The sequence below is a fragment of the Pristiophorus japonicus genome, chromosome 10, assembly GCF_044704955.1.
Source record: "Pristiophorus japonicus isolate sPriJap1 chromosome 10, sPriJap1.hap1, whole genome shotgun sequence".
Lineage (NCBI taxonomy): Eukaryota > Metazoa > Chordata > Chondrichthyes > Pristiophoridae > Pristiophorus > Pristiophorus japonicus.
Genome location: NC_091986.1, coordinates 131,262,445 through 131,282,445, shown reverse-complemented (window position 1 = coordinate 131,282,445; position 20,001 = coordinate 131,262,445). Strand labels below are relative to the sequence as shown.

The window sequence follows — 20,001 nt, the reverse complement described above, 5'->3', positions numbered from 1 at the left end:
AGTTTAAGTAAAGAGGTTACTGCCAATGTAAATAAATCTACCAAGTTCCCTCTCACAATGAGTTTCTAGTTTCACTGCAAATATTGAGGTTGAGATTCCACAGAGGTGATTGCTGGAACCCGTAGGACTTACTGATGATTCAATGTTTACTATTTTAATATAATTATAATTTATTTATTTTCTTTATAATTATTATTGAGTCATAAAGAACTACAGGAGCTAAATTAACCACAGAGCAATATTAATTCATAGTTAACATAATCTTAATTAAAGTAACATCAGCAAATAGTTTCACTAATCAGAAAATTTACCAGCATGATCCCAGTCTAAAATTACGACCTACATTATTCAACACTGAAATGTTAGTTTACAAAGATAACACTTCCATTTGCATCAGCACAAGACACACTATGGATTAGTTGATCTGTATCTATGTTTATCCTTATAACCTTCAGTTTTCTCCCATCTACTGCTCTTCTCTTTTCAAGCCAATGACTCAAACTGGGCTATGGTTCCACCAAGGCAAGCAACCCTTTCGTACGTCACCCAAATGGCCATTGTTCATGCGAGAGAGGAGCAATGGCAGATATTGACCTGGAATTTGCAGTCAGCTGCTGCTGGCCCCAAAGAGATCTATGTGTCAACAACTTCGGGTTTTCCGACATTCAATTCAAAGCAACGATGTACAGTGGAGATTCCCTTGTGCGAACTGCTATGGCAAAAACAAGCTGTCTGAGCAGCCAATCAAAGCGCAGAATTCTAACAGACAGTGAACAAGGAAGTGAGTAAACTCTTAAAATTCTAAGGGGGCGAAAGTGCCCCGCACCATGATTGGGGGCGGTAACCTTCCAGGGGCAAGAACTTGTAGCACCCGGCATGTAAGTCCCACCAGTCGCTGAATTGGGCTTACCACCCCTCAAAGGAAGCAGAGCGCAATCTCAGGCGCTGCACTTTCATTGGGGCCGGGTCCCAGGGCACTACTGGGGTGGAGAGGGAAGCGCTTCAATGCCACTTCCCTTCGCTTAAAGGGGAGGGTCGCTGTGCACTCTGCCAGCCTCTGATGGCCACCACTGGGCCACTAGGGCAGCGTGCAACCAGGCCAGCAGCCTGGCACCTGCGAAGCTGGTGTTAACATCTGCCCATACCAGACTCACGGCCCTCGGGGAATCTTCCCCCGCAGGGTGTTAAGGGGTTGGCACGGGGTTGCCGACACGGCGATGACGTCATCGCTGGCTGCACAATGGCTCAGGATGCTAACTGCGGGGCACGCCGCTGCCATGGCAGCACCTCAGCAACCTCCCAGGCAATTTCTTGGGGGTTGGTCACGCCCCCCCCCGTCTTCCCCCGGGCAAAAATTGTTTTGCTATAAAAAGGGGCAATTTTGCCCCTTGACTGTTCAAAAATGATAGAGAGAGCAAAACAAAGATTGGGCTTCTCATATGAGGAAAAGGTAAACCTGAACTAAAGATGGACAAACTTTTTAAAAAGTTTTAAAATATTTTAAAGTTTCTTAAAAAATTTAATTTTTATTAAATTGGACAAATTTCACACTGCAGAACATTTAAATTAGTTTTCCGGTCTCTGAACATCTGTTTAGCAATTATAACACTGTTAAAACCCCAGTTACACCTAATCCCTTTGGGTCGAACATTAGTGGGGAATTTAACAGCGTACTAACTGCGAAAGAAGTTTTCGTCAGTTTCTCTGATTTGGCTGGTTACAGATTGCTGGCATTGTGGGAGGAGGCGGCGGGGGTGGGGCACAGTGCAGCCTGTTTCGGAGCTGTCAATGACAGACCGCAACTTCAGGATTTCTGCATGCCCATGCGCCAAATTCTGAAGTGCAGTCAGTTTCAAAGGTGGAATGACGGCAAACACTGCCAGTTCGCCGTCAGTATTATTATATCTAAACCACTCTGGCCTCACTAATACCCATCCATATGTGCTTTCCAGCAGGACTCACTGGATAGCAATCAAGAATGGGAAGTCTGGCCAATTTTTACCTCAGCTGTACAATACTGAGACTAATTGTAGCAACCCCCCCTATCATTTCCTTGGCAGAAATCTGCTAACTAAGTGGAGATCAGGGATCAAACATGTGGGGACAAGGGGTAATTATCAAATGCTACACAGCCATTTCTCACCTAAAAAACAGATGACAGGCAGAGGATAATCACTAGGGGTCCACCTGGTGCAGTGGACACACAACAATCCTGCCTGTTTCGACAGCGGCTTTTTAAACATGCAAATCGGGATTCTACATCATTGTAGGATCGAATTGCATTTTTTAAGTACAATTAAGTGAAGAGTGTGTTGCGGATGCTCAGCCCATTTGTACTAGGCGGTGTACAGGCTAACCAGTGGCCCTTAAGGTAGCTGCTCCACATAACAGATCCAAATTGCTTTTTTTTTGTGGGGCCAGAGGATCTGCCCGTTACCAGCCCATGCTTGCGCCCTTCAGGGATCGGTTCCCTCCCTCAGGCCTGACCTGACAGCTAGCACTGTGTAGAAACCGGATGATTTCCAATCCTTCCACAATCAACAAGCTACAGCAGGAGACCCGTTCGGTCTCAACAGCTGCATTCAAATGAGGCCCGGATCTCAAAACGGTTTGGGCTTTTGACTTTGCCTCCGAGCTCCACCGACTTCACACTTATTTTAGGCATATATTTAAAATCGCCCTCATTATCTTCCTGTCCAAATGGCTCAGTATCAAAACACATGGGGGTAGAAATTCACCTGTGCCTGAAATGCGGCACACTTACCGTTTTTGAAATGTTCTGCCCATTGCAATGGACGAGACGGCCTATCCGTCGAAATTCAGCTCTTCATGGTTTTTTTTCCAGCGGGGTGCAAGTGGCCTCATCATGGAAGTGGGGGCGGAGCGGAGTGGCCATCACTAGCGGGGGGAAGTGGCGGCGGGATTGAGTGTCCGTCGCTGTCAGTAATCAGCGCCGCGCTGATGACATCATGGCGCTGGCGCATCACAATGACTCCCCTGCAGTTGGCCAACAAAAAAAATCATTTCGGCGACAGCAGCGCCACCTCCCCTTTAAGGGCAGCCGGGCCGCCATTTCACAGAGGGTGCACCGACAGTAAAAGCTGTCAGGGGCGCTGGTTGGGGGCATTGGCCTGAGCAGGCAGCATCGCTCCAACGGTGCAATTTCAAGTAAGGGGCAATTTTGGTACGGCAATTTCATGAGGGGGGCCCAGCCAGACGGTAAGGGGTTGGCATGTGCACGCCGCGGTAGGAAAATGAGCAGTCCTGGACATCGCTCCGCTCCCAAGGAAGGGCAATTTACAAACTACCAGCCTCTCTGGTGACCAGAGAGTCGCCGGTCATTCAGCGCCGCCCCATGGCCGCCACTTTCAGGTCAGAGGCCTTATCGGAAGGAGTCATTTCGGCCCCATGGCCTTTTGGCTACTGAGCCACCAGGAAAGTCTTTTTTCATTTTTCATAAACTGTGTAACATAATTCCATTTTCATTTTGAAAGCCACCTAGGACTTTTTTTTCTCTTGTTAATCTGCATAGCGTTAACTGTTTTGACTACAGGTCTGTTACACATAAAAGACATATATCCACTACTTTGGTGAAAGAGAGTTTTAATTCCTCACTTTGCTCGAGGCTTCTGAATTTTTCACCGGGTCTCCACTACTTGTGTGTTTATAAGCCAAGATAAGTAACCTGCTGTAATCTACACCATCTATGCTTTTCAACATATTAATGACCTGGATCATATCCCTCCCAAGCTCCTTCAAGATCAAATTAAAATAACATGTGGGTAAACAGTGCAGGAAAAATAAGTACACAAACATAGAAATTTTTACAGTGACATTCTGAAAAAAGTGTAGAAAACAAAGAAATAAAGAAAGAAGAAAAAAGGGAACCAGTGCATCAAAATATTTATATGCAACTTTCTCTCAATGCAATTAGCCATTGTCCATGCAATTAGCTAGTGTTGCTTTCTTCTATCCTGTGTGATGCATGATAGCTCCAAAAACAATGCCCCTGGCAATGACTGAACCTTTACAGTTAAAACAACAGTAGTGTTCCTTATGGAAGTCTAATTGGCCTTTGCATGTGGTCAAAGATAAACAATCACTGCACAAGAAAATGTGCTGTAAGGAATATTTGATACAGAATGAAAACACCATGGTGTATGAATATTTATTTGGACTTACCAAGTCTTGCTTCAATTGTATTATTTTTAGGATTTCTCAATTCTGGTTGTATCACATCGATTGCTGAAATAATCAATTCTAAATGTAAGGATCACAGTCTAAAGTATTCTGTGTACAACCACAAATGTCCAGAAATAGGAGCTGCTGGATTCAGATAAATGATAGCATTAATTTAGAAATATTATAGATTGTACATATATTTTCCTGTGTCTGGAGATTACATGGCCTCAAATTTGCCAGGGACTCCTAGTGTAAATCAATATACGTGTTAGTGTAAGTACAGTGGAGAAGGAGGAATATCAGGCAGGATGCAGAAACATCAGGTCCCTGATATTTACCTGGAGGTGAAGAGGGTGTGGGTGAGGCCGGCAAGACCAGAAACACAGAGATCCTGCCAATCTTAACAATAGGACCTCATTAACATATTGTAGTGCTACCTCGCACCAGCGTTAATGTTTTAGGTCGATGACCTTTTGACAGAACTTTTGTACAAGATTTTATATATCTGGTCCACAGTGTTATATTAAATCACAAGATGACATGCAAATAATACAACCTTGTTCCCAGACCCGGTGATTTATTTTTATTCATCCATGGGATGTCGGTGTCGCTGGCAAGGCCATGCCCATCCCTAATTGCCCTTGAGAAGGTGGTGGTGAGCCACCTTCTTGAACTGCTGCAGTCTATGCGGTGAAGGAACTCCACAATGCTGTCAGGGGGGGGAGTTCCAGGATTTGAACAGAGGAGGTTGAGAGGAGACCTCATTGAGGTGTACAAAATATTGAGGGGCCTGTACATAGTGGATAGTAAGGGCCTATTTCCATTGGTGGAGGGGTCTATAATGAGGGGGCATAGTTTTAAGGTGGTTGGTGGAAGGTTTAGAGGGGATTTGAGGTGGGGCTCTTCTTTACACAGAGGGTTGTGGGGATCTGGAACTTGCTGCCTGGAAGAGTGGTGGATGCAGAAACCCTCACCACTTTTAAGAGATGGTTGGATGGGCACTTAAAGTGCAGTAACCTGCAGGGTTACGGACCTAGAGCTAGTAATTGGGATTAGACTGGATGACCTGGACGGCGCAGATATAATAGTAAGTTCTGCAGGGAATAGAATACGGCCAGCGTGATCTCCTGGATTGGTTTTGATCACCTAGATGGGGTCGGAGAGGAATTTTCCCAGATTTTTTTCTCCCTAAATTGGCCAGGTTTTTATCTGGTTTTTGCCTCTCATCACATGGCTCTGGTTGGGGTGGAGTGTAGAATGTTTCAGTATTAGGGGTGTCGCAGTTTTGTGAGGCGGACTGGTTGGGCTGGGTGCTCTTTGCCTTTCCGTCATTGTTCATAGGTTTATATGTAACCTTTAGGGCTGCTGACCAAGGGCCATGCGGCTCTTTTTCGGCCGGCATGGACATGATGGGCCGAAATGGCCTCCTTCTGAGCTGTAAATTTCTATGTTTCTATGTTTCTATTTTGAACCAGCGGCGATGAAGGAACGGTGATATATTTCCAAGTCAGGATGGTGCGTGACTTGGAGGGGAACTTGCAGGTGATGATGTTCCTATGCACCTGTTACCCTTGTCCTTCTAAGGTGGTAGGGGTCACGAGTTTGGGAGGTGCTCCCAAACAAGCCTTGGCGAGTTGCTGCAGTGCATCTTGTAGATGGTGCACACTGCAGCCACAGTGCAGTTGCAGCAACACTCAAGAAGCTCGACACCATCCAGGACAATGCAGCCCACTTCATTGGCACCCTATCCACCACCTTCAACATTCATTCCCCCAACACCGGAGGGCATAGACTACTTCATTCAGAGTGTCTGCTCTGCCTTCCGTGAATGTCAAATATTGGTGCAGGCAGCTGCCAGAAACATGTAAAATACTCGGGTGGAATCAGATGTGGAGGTTATCAGTGCCCAGTTCACCACACCTATGCCTGCACGCACAGTAGGCCTGCAGATTTTTGGAGCCCATATATTTCAAGCCTGATGTAGGGATTTGTGTGGTTTTAAATTTGTTATTTTATATTTTACCTTTTTTCAATTAATGTTTATATAAATCATATACAAGTGCACTGTATTCTTTCTATATGTTTAGAAAACTATGTAAAATGTTGTTTGTCCACAAGTACATGTATGAAATGTTAAAATATATAAGAAATATATTTTTATGCCCTGAGATATGTAATGACATCATTAGGAAATGTACACATAAAAATCATTGAAAATCTATACATATGATATATAAACCTCAATTTTGGTACATGTGGTGCACACATTTGATCAATATCCCATTCTATTGATGCCACTGTACTAGATATTGTCAACAGTGACATGCAATAGCGGCTAGTTTATAGTGGAAGTATTGGGGTCAAGTTTCGGCCTGAGTTGCTCCTATTTTTTTGGAGCAACTGGTTTAGAATGGAGTATCTTAGAAATTGCAATTCTCGGCAATTAGTTTGCTCCAGTTCTCATGAGTTAGAACAGTTTCATTTTGGAACAGATTTTTTTTTCAAAAGGGGGCGTGTCCCATCACTTACGCCTGTTTTGAAAGTTTAGGCAGTGAAAACTTACTCCAAACTAACTTAGAATGGAGTACATCAGTCATTGAAGGTTGGCATGCAGGTACAGCAGGCGGTTAAGAAAGCAAATGGCATGTTGGCCTTCATAGCGAGGGGATTTGAGTACAGGGGCAGAGAGGTGTTGCTACAGTTGTACAGGGCCTTGGTGAGGCCACACCTGGAGTATTGTGTACAGTTTTGGTCTCCTAACCTGAGGAAGGACATTCTTGCTATTGAGGGAGTGCAGCGAAGGTTCATCAGACTGATTCCCGGGATGGCGGGACTGACCTATCAAGAAAGACTGGATCAACTGGGCTTGTATTCACTAGAGTTCAGAAGAATGAGAGGGGACCTCATAGAAACGTTTAAAATTCTGATGGGTTTAGACAGGTTAGATGCAGGAAAAATGTTCCCAATGTTGGGGAAGTCCAGAACCAGGGGTCACAGTCTAAGGATAAGGGGTAAGCCATTTAGGAGAAACTTCTTCACCCAGAGAGTGCTGAACCTGTGGAATTCTCTACCACAGAAAGTAGTTGAGGCCAATTCACTAAATATATTCAAAAAGGAGTTAGATGAAGTCCTTACTACTAGGGGGATCAAGGGGTATGGCGAGAAAGCAGGAAGGGGGTACTGAAATTGCATGTTCAGCCATGAACTCATTGAATGGCGGTGCAGGCTAGAAGGGCTGAATGGCCTACTCCTGCACCTATTTTCTATGTTTCTATGTTTCTAAGTGTAGATTTTTGTACGCTCAGAAAATCCTTGCCTACACTTATAAATCAGACGTAAGGAAGAGAGATGGAGGGGGCGGGGGGAAAGAGAAGTTTACAAACATGAAACACATCACTTTTACAAATAAAGAGCCATCATCAATAATAAATGATAAATAAGTCAATAAATCAACCAATAAATCAATCAAAAAAAATTTAAAATTAAAAATAAAAACAATTTAAAAATCAATAAATAAAAAATGACGTTTCTACTCACCGACTGCAGCACCGGGAGCCCTCCAACAGTGTGCTGGGATGGGGCACCCCCAGTGTGTCTCTCTCTGTCAGTGTGTGTCTCTCTCTGTCTGTCAGTGTGTGTGTGTCTCTCTCTCTCTGTCTGTGTCAGTGTCTCTCTCTCTCTGTCTGTCAGTGTCTATGTGTTTGACAGCCAGGGGAGTGGGGGGGGAGGAGCAGTGGGGGGAGAGGAGCGGGAGGGGGGAGAGGAGAGGGAGGGTGTGGAGAGGAGAAGGAGGGGGTGGAGAGCAGAGGGAGGGGGAAGAGGAGAGGGAGAGGGAAGAGGAGAGGGAGGGGGTGGAGAGGAGAAGGAGGAGGGGGAGAGAAGAGGAAGGGGGGGAGAGGAGAGGGAGGGGGTAGAGGAGAGGGAGGGGAAAGAGGAGATAGGGAGGGGAAAGAGGAGAGAGGGAGGGGAGGGAGAGGAGAGGGAGGGGGAGAGGTGAGGAAGGGGGGGAGAGGAGAGGGAGGGGGTGGAGGGGGGGAGAGGAGAGGGAGGGGGAAGAGGAGAGGGAGGGGGTGGAGAGGAGAAGGAGGAGGGGGAGAGGAGAGGAAGGGGAAAGAGGAGAGAGGGAGGGGAGGGAGAGGAGAGGGAGGGGGAGAGGAGAGGGAGGGGGAAAGGAGAGGGAGGGGGAGAAGAGAGGGAGGGGGAGAAGAGAGGGGGGGAGAGGAGAGGGAGCGGGAGGAGAGGGAGGGGGAGAGGAGAGGGAGGGGGAGAGGAGAGGGGGGAGAGGAGAGAGAGGGGGAGAGGGGAGGGAGGGGGGAGAGGGGAGGGACGGGGGGGAGAGGAGAGGGACGGGGGGGAGAGCGAGAGGGAGGAGAGGGGCGAGGCTGAATGGGCCTGGCCAACGAGAAGAAGCCGGGCCGAAGACTTCAGGTGGGGCCCGCCCCCAGCAAGGTGCCGGGTGGGCAGGCCCCGCCGAAAACGTGAAGAGGGAGTGGACCGGAGCTGAAGGGGTGGGGGGAGGCGCGGGGGGAGCCGGAGCGGGGCGGGAGCGGGAACTGAGGGGGGGGGGGAGGGGGAGTGGCAGGCATCAGAGCGGGAGCTGGGGGGGGGAGCGGGAGAGAGCCAGAGGAAGCGTGAGCTGAACAGGGGGAAGCCAGAGCCACAGCCAGAGCAGGAGCTGGAGTAGCGAGATGCAGTCCGATCTTCGCTGCCCCAGTGAACCCATTGGGCCAGGGCTAGGGGCGGCGTGCTTCGGCCCCTCCCACACAGTTTCGAGCACCTGGAGCTACTGCACATGCGCGCCCACTGTAGCGCGCATGTGCAGAGGTCCCGACACTGTTTTCAGCGCCGGGACCTGGCTCCACCCCCACAGCTTGTGCTGCACCACGTCGAGGGCCTGGATCGACCTGAGGGAGTGGAGAATACCGAGCTAAGTTTTCGGCACGGTTTTGAGCGTGGAACTCAGGCGTGGCTCGTGGGCCTACGCCGTTCTAGGCGCCGCCCGAAACTTGACCCCATAGCTTCCTGCGATTGTGCAATCTGACTATCTAGTTCCACAAACTGCTCGAATGTTTCCACCACTTTTTTCAGTAACTTGACTTACATTTTATTTTTAATTCTGTTGTTCTTGTTACATAAGAACAGAAGAACATAAGAATTAGGAACAGGAGTAGGCCATCTAGCCCCTCGAGCCTGCTCCGCCATTCAATAAGATCATGGCTGATCTGGTCGTGGACTCAGCTCCACTTACCCGCCCTCTCCCCGTAACTCTTAATTCCCTTATTGCTTAAAAATCTATCTATCTGTGACTTGAAACATTCAATGAGCTAGCCTCAACTGCTTCCTTGGGCAGAGAATTCCACAGATTCACAACCCTCTGGGAGAAGAAATTCTTTCTCAACTCGGTTTTAAATTGGCTCCTCCGTATTTTGAAGCTGTGCCCCCTAGTTCTAGTCTCCCCCACCAATGGAAACAACCTCTCTGCCTCTATCTTGTCTATCCCTTTCATGATTTTAAATGTTTCTATAAGATCACCCCTCATCCTTCTGAACTCCAAGGAGTAAAGACCCAGTCTACTCAATCTATCATCATAAGGTAACCCCCTCATTTCTCGAATCAGCCTAGTGAATCGTCTCTGTACCGCTTCCAAAGCTAGTATATCCTTCCTTAAGTAAGGTGACCAAAACTGCACGCAGTACTCTAGGTGCGGCCTTACCAATACCCTATACAGTTGCAGCAACACCTCCCTGCTTTTGTACTCCATCCCTTTCGCAATGAAGACCAACATTCCATTCACCTTCCTGATTACCTGCTGCACCTGCAAACTAACCTTCTGTCATTCATGCACAAGGAGCCAATGGTAGAGCAGTAGAGGCGTGTCCTGCTCAGTTGGAGCTGTGAGCAGTGAGGAGAGCTGCTAGCAACTTGAGCTCCTGCCTGGAGAGCCCTGAGACCAGCCCAGGAAAAGAAGGAAGGAAGGGGCTTCACCTTCAACTTTTACCCAGAGGGAGAGGAGGAGAAAAGAAAACTTTGCAACAACTTCATCATTTCTGCAAAGAGTTGGAGAGAGGGGGAAAAACCACAACAACAAACCAGTGTGGAAGGAGGGAGACTCTACATTCTACAGGTGGGTGTGGGTGCATTTCCCCAAACAGACTTTGTTGTATCGGTGGGGGGAGGAAAGAAGACTACTGAGGGCCGGAACATCGCGGGGGGTGTGTGTGTGTGTGGTAGTGTGCGTGGGGGCTGTGCTTACAACTAGGCCCCCCCCACAATTGGAACCCCCCCCACCCCCCACATTTGCCTAGCCTGGGATAGCTGGAGCTACCAGGCTGAAGATTGTTTGTTTTTCTTAATCACCCTATTAAAGATCGTTAGGAGTGCCTGGTGGCTCCAGCTACTCCAGGTGAAGACATCTTCTCCCCCCACCTGAAGACCACCCCAAAGACTTTTGTGTTTTGCCATCTGGGGAGTGCACCCACCCACAGCTGCGAGGGGAGACCTGCCCTCGCAGCCCCCCCCCCTTCCCACCCCCCTCTCTCTTTCTCCGTTACCCTCTGTTTCTCCCCTCTCTCTCTGAGAACCCTTTCCTTCCAAATTAATAAAAAAAAACCCAATTAAGACAACTGAGCAGAGGGAGCAAGGCCTCTCCCCAATTGTCAACGAGGGGAGAGGTGCCTCGTTAAGGGCTCCTCTGCTCAGTTAACATAAGAGGCCATTAAAGACCATTAAGGCCTGTGACTTTGGGGTGGGTGTAGCCCTTAAAGGGACCCCGTGATGGCGACCCCATCCACGCCGGTGGCAGGGCCAGCAAGGACGTATGCGCAGGCGGTGTCCACATCCACGGCACCTCCTGCGCCACCCGCTGCCCTGCCACCATTCAGACTTATAACCAGGAAACACGGGGTCAAGAGCTACACTCACCCCACAATGAGCATTGAGGAGTGCGTGCGGGCGATGGCTGGGGTAGTCGGCCCCTCGGCCATTGTCGCAGCCTCCAAGATGTCTGGGAAGGCCGTGTTCTTCCTGGGGTCGGAGCGGGCGGTGTCCCTGGCCCTTGAAAAGGGGCTCACGGTGGGCGGGACGTTCCTGCCGGTGGACCCTCTCGAGGCCACCGCGCAGAGGGTCATCGTTTCAAACGTCCCGCCCTTTGTTTCCGCTGAGCTCCTCCTCCCTCACCTACAACAACTGGGGGAGGTAAGGTCAGGGATCAACCCCATACCGCTCGGCCTCAGGGAGAACAGCCTGCGCCACGTGTTCTCCTTCCGCCGCCAGCTCTTTGTCCGGCTGGCGCGGGAGGAGACGACGGAAGGTCATTTTAATGTGGTGCACGAGGGGACTGCCTACCGCGTCTTCTGGACGTCGGACGGCGTGCGGTGCCATGCCTGCAGGGAGGTGGGGCACGTTCGCAAGAACTGCCCCGCCTCCAAGGCCGCCAAACCACCGAAGGCGGCCAAGGCTGGCGCCGCCGCCACCCCTCCCCCTAGTTGCGTCCGCGTGCCGGGAGCCATGGGTGCGCGGGCATCGTCGGAGGCCTTTGTTTTCAGGGCCTCCGGCGGGGGGGAGGGAGAGCGTCCGAGCGGAAAGAAGGCGCGGAAGAAGGAGAAACATCTAGAGGCGGGTCCCCTCGGTGCGCCGGAAAGTCTGACCACCGCGCTCAGCCCAACCCAGTCACCGGCGAGCGCGGGGTGCCCCGAGCCCGTGCCCGGGCCCTTGAATACCACCACAGAGGGGCCCAGGCGCGGGCAAGAAAAGGAAAAGGGGGGGGCGGAGCGGGAGGCCTCGGCAGACATGGAGGTCTCCCTGACTCCGCGCGCCCCCAGGAACAAAAAGAGGCACCGCCCCAATGAGGCGGAGGGGGAACAACATCCCTCCGCGGAGGAGGCGGTGCCCGCCGCGTGTCCCGCGTCCCCCACCAGCGCCCCCAAATTGCGCTGCAGGCGCGAGGAGTCTTTCCCCGGGGAGGGTGAGACAGTTGAGGCTGCCCAGCCTCTGCCTCCCGGGGATGGAGTGGAAGATCTGCCTGTCGTGGGGGGCGTGGGGACCGCGGAGGAATGCGTAGCCGCCGGGCCGGGCGTCCCGGGGACTGAGGCGGGCGAGGCCGAAAAGGCCGAACCTGAGCCTGCCCAGCTATTATCCAACTTCCCCCGGGAGTCGCTCGACCCGGCAGAAAAACAATTAAATAAATATGACACTGTAGATGCTGGGCCGGGGGGTGGCAGCGGGGAGGGGGAGGAACACCCACCCTCGCCCCTTACTTTGGAGCTGGAGCACTTGGAGGGCCTGGGGATTTCCTATGGCCGGGTCTCTCCTTGTTCTCCGGTTCCTGGGGCGGAGGGGGAACCCCTTCCGCTGTCATTTCCCGACCCAGCACCATTTTTAAAAGAGCCCAGTGGGGACTCCTCTGCCGACGATCCTGGGGGTGGGATCGGGGCAGTGCCAGGGCCGGTTGGAGCGGCCGGTTCATTTGCCGTACCTTGTGCGGTCGATGGGCCGGCTGCTGGCGGCCACCTCCCGGAGGAGGACGGGGACTCGGTGGGGGACGCGGGTGAAGACCTAGAGACCACCGCCAGGGAGGCGGTGGATCTGCTCGCGGCCGCCGCTGAGGCCCTCCTCGTTCCTGCAAAGGAACTCCGGGACTTTTTGGCCCAGAGCCGGGGTCGCCGCGACCAAGCCCGACTGGCCCTGGAAAAATGGTCCGAGCCGGAGCTGATCAAGGGGTCCGTCCGCGCCGCCGTTAAAACCTTGGCCGCGGGCGGGCCCTTGACAAAGGAGCAGCACCTTGAGCTGCGCGAGCTCGAGGGACTCCTCGCTGGGCTGCGGAGGGAGCGGAGTTCAACAAAAGACTCCGCTCCCTCCCCCACAATAGGTTAAGGTAGAGGTTGCACTATGCTTTTGCCATGAAGATAACCATAGCCAGCCTCAACATCAACGGCGGCAGAGGGGCACGCCGTAGATTTGACAATTTTTCGCTCCTGCGGGAGGGGAAATATGCGGTGTGCTTCCTGCAAGAAACCCACACCGTTCCGGGAGACGAAGCCACGTGGCTCCTGGAATGGCAAGGAGAGGTCCGCATGAGCCACCTCACCGCCATTTCTAGTGGGGTGGCCATCTTGCTGGGCCCGCATTTTCAGCCGGAGATCTTGGGGGTCGAGGAGCCCGTGCCAGGCCGCTTGCTGCACGTAACGGTTCGCCTGGGGGACGTGCCGCTCCATCTCGTGAACGTGTACGCCCCTCATCCCGGCCCGCAGCAAACGCGCTTCTTTGAAGAGGTGTCCGCTCTTCTTGGCTCCGTCGACGTCGGCGACTGCATTGTCCTCGGGGGGGATTTTAACTGCACCCTCGAGGCGAGGGACCGCTCCGGTGCCCCGCAGTGCATGACGGCGATGGAGAAGTTGAGGGACCTGGTCGGGTCCTTCGACTTGGTGGACGTCTGGCGAAATCTCCACCCCGACTCCAGCGCCTTTACTTGGGTGAGGCCTGGAGTTGGATGGTCTAGAGTCGACCGCCTTTACGTGTCTCGGGCGTACGTTTCCTGCGTCCCGGCGGCCTCCATGCGGCCGGTGCCGTGTTCGGACCACCACCTGGTGTGGGCGGAGCTCGCTTCGCTCCGCGCGAGGACGGGGTCCGCGTACTGGCACTTTAACAACCGGCTGCTGGAGGACGTGCGGTTCCAGGACTCGTTCCGTCGATTCTGGTCCGACTGGAGAAGGAAGCAGGGGGGCTTCCCCTCCTTGAGGCTATGGTGGGACGTGGGCAAGGCTCACGTCCGCGTCTTCTGTCAAGAGTACGCGAGGGGGTCGACCAAGAGGCGGGCGGCCAGAGTCGGGCGCCTAGAAAAAGAGGTGCTCGACCTGGAAGCCCGTCTCGGTCAAGTCGTCCAGGACCCGGCCCTGCGGACGGTGTACGAAGCGAAGAAGGCCGCGCTGAAGGACCTGCAGCTCGTCGGGTCCCGAGGCGCGTTCGTGAGGTCGCGGATCCGGTTCCTGCGGGATCTGGACCGCGGCTCCCCCTTCTTCTACTCGCTGGAAAAAAGGCAGAGTGTCCGTAAGCAGCTCTTGACGCTGCTGGCCGACGACGGCTCTCTCGTCTCGGATCCGGAGGGCGTCAACAACAGGGTCCGTGAATATTACGGGGCTCTGTTCTCTCCGGATCCGTCCAGCGAGGAAGCGCGTAGAGTTTTGTGGGAGGACCTGCCGAAGGTCAGCCCGGAGGGCGCCGAAAATCTGGAAGCTCCGCTAAGCCTGGCGGAGCTGACCGGTGCCCTCGCCCGGCTCTCGAGGGGAAAATCCCCGGGGCTGGACGGGCTGACCGTGGAGTTCCACAGGGCGTTCTGGGACGTCCTGGGGGGCGACTACGCGCGGGTCCTGGGGGAAAGTCTGGCGACCGGGGAGATGCCCCTCTCTTGGCGCAGGGCAGTCATCGTCCTGCTGCCTAAGAAGGGCGATCTCCGCCTCCTTAAGAACTGGCGCCCGGTCTCCCTCCTCAGCACGGACTACAAAATCTTCGCCAGGGCGATGTCTGCTCGCCTTGGTGCCGTGCTGGACCACATGATCCACCCCGACCAGTCATACACGGTCCCGGGCCGGACAATCCACGACAACATCCATCTGGTCCGGGACCTCATCCATTGCTCCCAGGAGGCTGGTCTGTCGGTCGCCTTCCTATCCCTCGACCAAGAGAAGGCGTTCGACAGGGTGGATCACGACTATCTGCTCGGAACTCTGCGCGCTTTCGGGTTCGGGACGCATTTCGTCGCCCGGATCCGACTTTTGTACGCCGCCGCGGAGTGTCTGATTAAGGTTAACGGGTCCTTGACGGCGCCCCTTCGCTTTAGGAGAGGGGTGCGCCAGGGATGCCCCATGTCCGGCCAGTTATACGCCGTTTGCGTGGAGCCTTTCCTGCGCCTCTTGCGGACGAGGTTGACGGGACTGGCTCTGCAAGGGCCGGGCGTGGAGGTCGTCCTCTCGGCTTACGCCGATGACGTGCTCCTCGCGGTAGAGGATCCCGCTGACCTGCGGAGGATGCGTGAGTGCCAGGAGATTTACTCGGCCGCGTCCTCCGCCAGGATCAACTGGGAGAAATGTTCCGGACTCCTGGTGGGTCAGTGGCGGGTGGACTCCCTGCCGGAGGAGCTCAGGCCTTTTGCCTGGAGCACGACCCATCTCCTCTATCTGGGAGTCTACCTTAGCCCCGACGAGGAAGCCTGGCCGGCGAACTGGCAGGAGCTGGAGGCCAAGGTCGCCGCTCGCCTAGGGCGCTGGACAGGACTGCTCCGAGTGCTGTCCTACAGGGGTCGAGCGCTAGTCATAAACCAGCTGGTGGCCGCAATGCTGTGGTACCGGCTGGTCACTTTGACCCCTCCCCCTGCGTTTGTCGCCAAGATACAGAAGAAGCTGGTGGACTTCTTCTGGAACAACAGGAAGCACTGGGTCTCTGTCGCGGTCTTGAGTCTCCCGCTTGAGGAGGGCGGTCAGTCGTTGGTGTGCGTCAGCGCCCAGCTCGCGACTTTCCGTCTTCAGACCCTGCAGAGATACCTTTACGTCGAGCCCCCTCCTAGGTGGTGCGCTCTGGCGAGGTATTTCTTCCGCCAGCAGCTCGACCTCAATTATGACACGCAGCTCCTGTTTGTGAACTTGGGGGGTGCCAGGACCGCCCTCCGGGAGCTGCCTGTCTTTTACAGGGAACTCATCAGGGTCTGGAACAAAGTCTCCACCAAGCGCAGCTCTCCGCCGGCTGGAGTGGCGGCCGTCCTGCAGGAACCGCTGCTCGGGAATCCGTACCTCCACGGCCGAGGCTTCATGTGGCGGTCGGAAGAGAGGGCTGTGGCTGGTGAGGTGACCAGGGTCAGGGACCTGCTCGATGGCGGAGGAGCGGGCTGGATGGCGCCAGTCACGCTGGCGCGGCGCCTAAATTCTGCCAACGTCCGCCGCGCGGCCGATGCCATCGAGTCGCTAAAAACAGCTCTGGGCCCTGACTCCGTTAGGTGTATCGAGGAGGCTCAAGCACGTGGGGAGATCCCGTCCGAACTGACCCCCGTCCGGACGGAATTCCTCATCGGCGCCAAACCCCGGAACCTCCCTCGGGGGCCGGCGCCTCACAACTTGAGCCGCCTCGGGGAAATCCCCTCCGTGCCTTTCAGTTCCGCGCGGAGGGGTTTCCTGTACGGGCTGCTCCTGCACACCCTCAACTTTGCCATCCTCGCCGGCCGTCCGGACACGCCATGGCGCACCATCTTGCCGTCCGGAGGAGGCGGGGGTCCCCGATGGAGGGCACTCTACGCAGGGGTCCTCCCACTATTCATCGGGGACTTGGCCTGGAGGGTGGTGCACGGAGCAGTGCCGTGCAACAAATTTTTAAGCCGGTTCACGGACTCCCAGGCCGCCTGCAATTTCTGCGGTCTGGAGGAGTCCGTGTTCCATGTTTTTATTGAATGCACAAGGTTGCAGCCCCTGTTCCACTATTTGAAGGGGCTGCTCCTGAAATTCTGGCTGCACTTCAGTCCCACTCTCCTGATCTTTGGGCACCCTGTGCGGAGGGGAGCGGGTAGGTCCGAAGGCCTCCTCGTAGGACTGCTCCTGGGCACGGCCAAGGGTGCCATCAGCCGGTCCAGGCAGCGGGCGGTCGAGGGGGTCGTTCAACCTGACTGCCTGCCTCTCTTCCGCTCTTACATCCGGTCCAGGGTGTCCTTGGAGATGGAGCACGCGGTGTCCACCGGTACGCTCGCGGCCTTCCGCGAGAGGTGGGCACCGGAGGGACTGGAGTGCATCATCACGCCCGGCAACCAAATTTTAATTTGATTTTACGTTTTAAAGTTTAATTTGTTTTAATTGCCGGTGTTTTTAGTGTCCCCCTCTCCTTTTATAGGGGGCACTGGAAAAATTTGATTTTAGCGCCCCAAAAAAAAAACCAAAAACCAAAAAAAAAAAGGGGCTTGAAAATGTCTGCTGTGTCACCCAGGTCGGGTGGCACAGTTTAATGTTGTTTATGTTTTGCAGGTAGACTCCTAAAAGAGTTTCATGCACAAGGACCCCCAGGTCCCTCTGCACCACAGCATGTTGTAATTTCTCCCCATTCAAATAATATTCCCTTTTACTGTTTTTTTTCCCAAGGTGGATGACCTCACACTTTCCGACATTGTATTCCATCTGCCAAACCTTAGCCCATTTGCTTAACCTATCCAAATCTCCTTGCAGCCTCTCTGAGTCCTCTACACAACCCGCTTTCCCACTAATCTTAGTGTCATCTGCAAATTTTGTTCCACTATACTCTGTCCCCTCTTCTAGGTCATCTATGTATATTGTAAACAGTTGTGGTCCCAGTACTGATCCCTGTGGCACGCCACTAACCACTGATTTCCAACCGGAAAAGGACCCATTTATCCCAACTCTCTGCTTTCTGTTCGCCAGCCAATTCTCTATCCATGCTAATACATTTCCTCTGACTCCGCGTACCTTTATCTTCTGCAGTAACCTTTTGTGTGGCACCTTATCGAATGCCTTTTGGAAATCTAAATACACCACATCCATCGGTACACCTCTATCCACCATGCTCGTTATATCCTCAAAGAATTCCAGTAAGTTAGTTAAACATGATTTCCCTTTCATGAATCCATGCTGCGTCTGCTTGATTGCACTATTCCTATCCAGATGTCCCGCTATTTCTTCCTTAATGATAGTTTCAAGCATTTTCCCCACTACAGATGTTAAACTAACCGGCCTATAGTTACCTGCCTTTTGCCTGCCCCCTTTTTTAAACAGAGGCGTTACATTAGCTGCTCTCCAATCCGCTGGTACCTCCCCAGAGTCCAGAGAATTTTGGTAGATTATAACGAATGCATCTGCTATAACTTCCGCCATCTCTTTTAATACCCTGGGATGCATTTCATCAGGACCAGGGGACTTGTCTACCTTCAGTCCCATTAGTCTGTCCAGCACTACCTCCCTAGTGATAGTGATCATCTCAAGGTCCTCCCTTCCCACATTCCTATGACCAGCAATTTTTGGCATGGTTTTTGTGTCTTCCACTGTGAAGACAGAAGCAAAATAATTGTTTAAGGTCTCAGCCATTTCCACATTTCCCATTATTAAATTAAATCCCCCTTTTCATCTTCTAAGGGACCAACATTTACTTTAGTCACTCTTTTCCGTTTTATATATCTGTAAAAGCTTTTACTATCTGTTTTTATGTTTTGCACAAGTTTACCTTCGTAATCTATCTTCCCTTTCTTTATTGCTTTTTTAGTCATTCTTTGCTGTTGCTTAAAATTTTCCCAATCCTCTAGTTTCCCACTAACCTTGGCCACCTTATACGCATTGGTCTTTGATTTGATACTTTCCTTTATTTCCTTGGTTATCCACGGCTGGTTATCTCTTCTCTTGCCGTCCTTCTTTTTCACTGGAATATATTTTTGTTGCGCATTATGGAAGAGCTCCTTAAAAGTCCTCCACTGTTCCTCAATTGTGCCACCGTTTAGTCCTTGTTTCCAGTCTACCTTAGCCAACTCTGCCCTCATCCCACTGTAGTCCCCTTTGTTTAAGCATAGTACGCTCATTTCTGACACAACTTCCTCATCCTCAATCTGTATTACAAATTCAACCATATTGTGATCACTCATTCCGAGAGGATCTTTTACGAGGAGATCGTTTATTTTTCCTGTCTCATTACACAGGACCAGATCCAAAATGGCTTGCTCCCTTGTAGGCTCTGTTACATACTGTTCTAAGAAACAATCCCATATGCATTCTATGAATTCCTCCTCCAGGCTACCCCCTGCGATTTGATTTGACCAATCGATATGTAGTTTAAAATCCCCCATAACTACTGCCGTTCCTTTTTCACATGCCTCCATTATTCCCTTGATTATTGCCCGCCCCACCATGAAGTTATTATTTGGGGGCCTATAAACTACGCCGACCAGTGACTTTTTTCCCTTACTATCTCTAATCTCAACCCACAATGATTCAACATTTTGTTCATTGGAGCCAATATCATCCCTCACAACTGCCCTGATATCATCCTTTATTAACAGAGCTAACCCACCTCCTTTCCCTTCTTGCCTATCTTTCTGAATCGTCAGATACCCCTGTATGTTTAATTCCCAGTCTTGGCCACCTTGCAACCATGTTTCTGTAATGGCCACCAAATCATACCCATTTGTAATGATTTGTGCCGTCAACTCATTTACTTTATTTCTAATGCTGCTTGCATTTAGGTAGAGTGTTTTCATCCTAGTTTTTAAACCATGATTTTTAGTTTTTACCCCTCCTGCAGCCCTTTTATATTCAGTGGCCCTTTTTGTTTCTTGCCTTTGGTTTCTCTGCCCTCCACTTTTACTCATCTCTTTTCTGTCTTTTGTTTTTGTCTCCTTTTTGTTTTCCTCTGTCTCCCTGTATTGGTTCCCATCCCCCTGCCATATTAGTTTAACTCCTCACCAACAGCAGTAGCAAACACTCCCCCTAGGACATTGGTTCCGTTCCTGCCCAAGTGCAGACCGTCCGGCTTGTACTGGTCCCACCTCCCCCAGAACCTGTTCCAATGCCCCACGAATTTGAATCCCTCCCTGCTGCACCACTGCTCAAGCCATGTATTCATCTTTGCTATCCTGCGATTCCTACTCTGACTAGCACGTGGCACTGGTAGCAATCCCGAGATTACTACTTTTGAGGTCCTACTTTTTAATTTAACTCCTAGCTCCTTAAATTCGTCTCGTAGGACCTTATCCCTTTTTTTACCTATGTCGTTGGTATCAATGTGCACCATGACAACTGGCTGTTCTCCCTCCCTTTTCAGAATGTCCTGCACTCGCTTGGAGACATCCTT

At 52.0% G+C, this 20,001-nt stretch overlaps 1 protein-coding gene across 1 annotated transcript in view; it reads right to left on the bottom strand.

Annotated features, from left to right (window-relative positions):
- The window catches only part of LOC139274795 (interleukin-1 receptor type 1-like), a gene marked incomplete at its 5' end in the record, with an annotated part of 81,119 nt that overhangs the window by 33,964 nt on the left and 27,154 nt on the right, over positions 1–20,001 (bottom strand). The window contains one exon of the mRNA XM_070891489.1: positions 4,183–4,245. Coding sequence (XP_070747590.1) covers positions 4,183–4,245 — 63 coding nt within the window. The remainder of the gene's footprint in view (positions 1–4,182; positions 4,246–20,001) is intronic.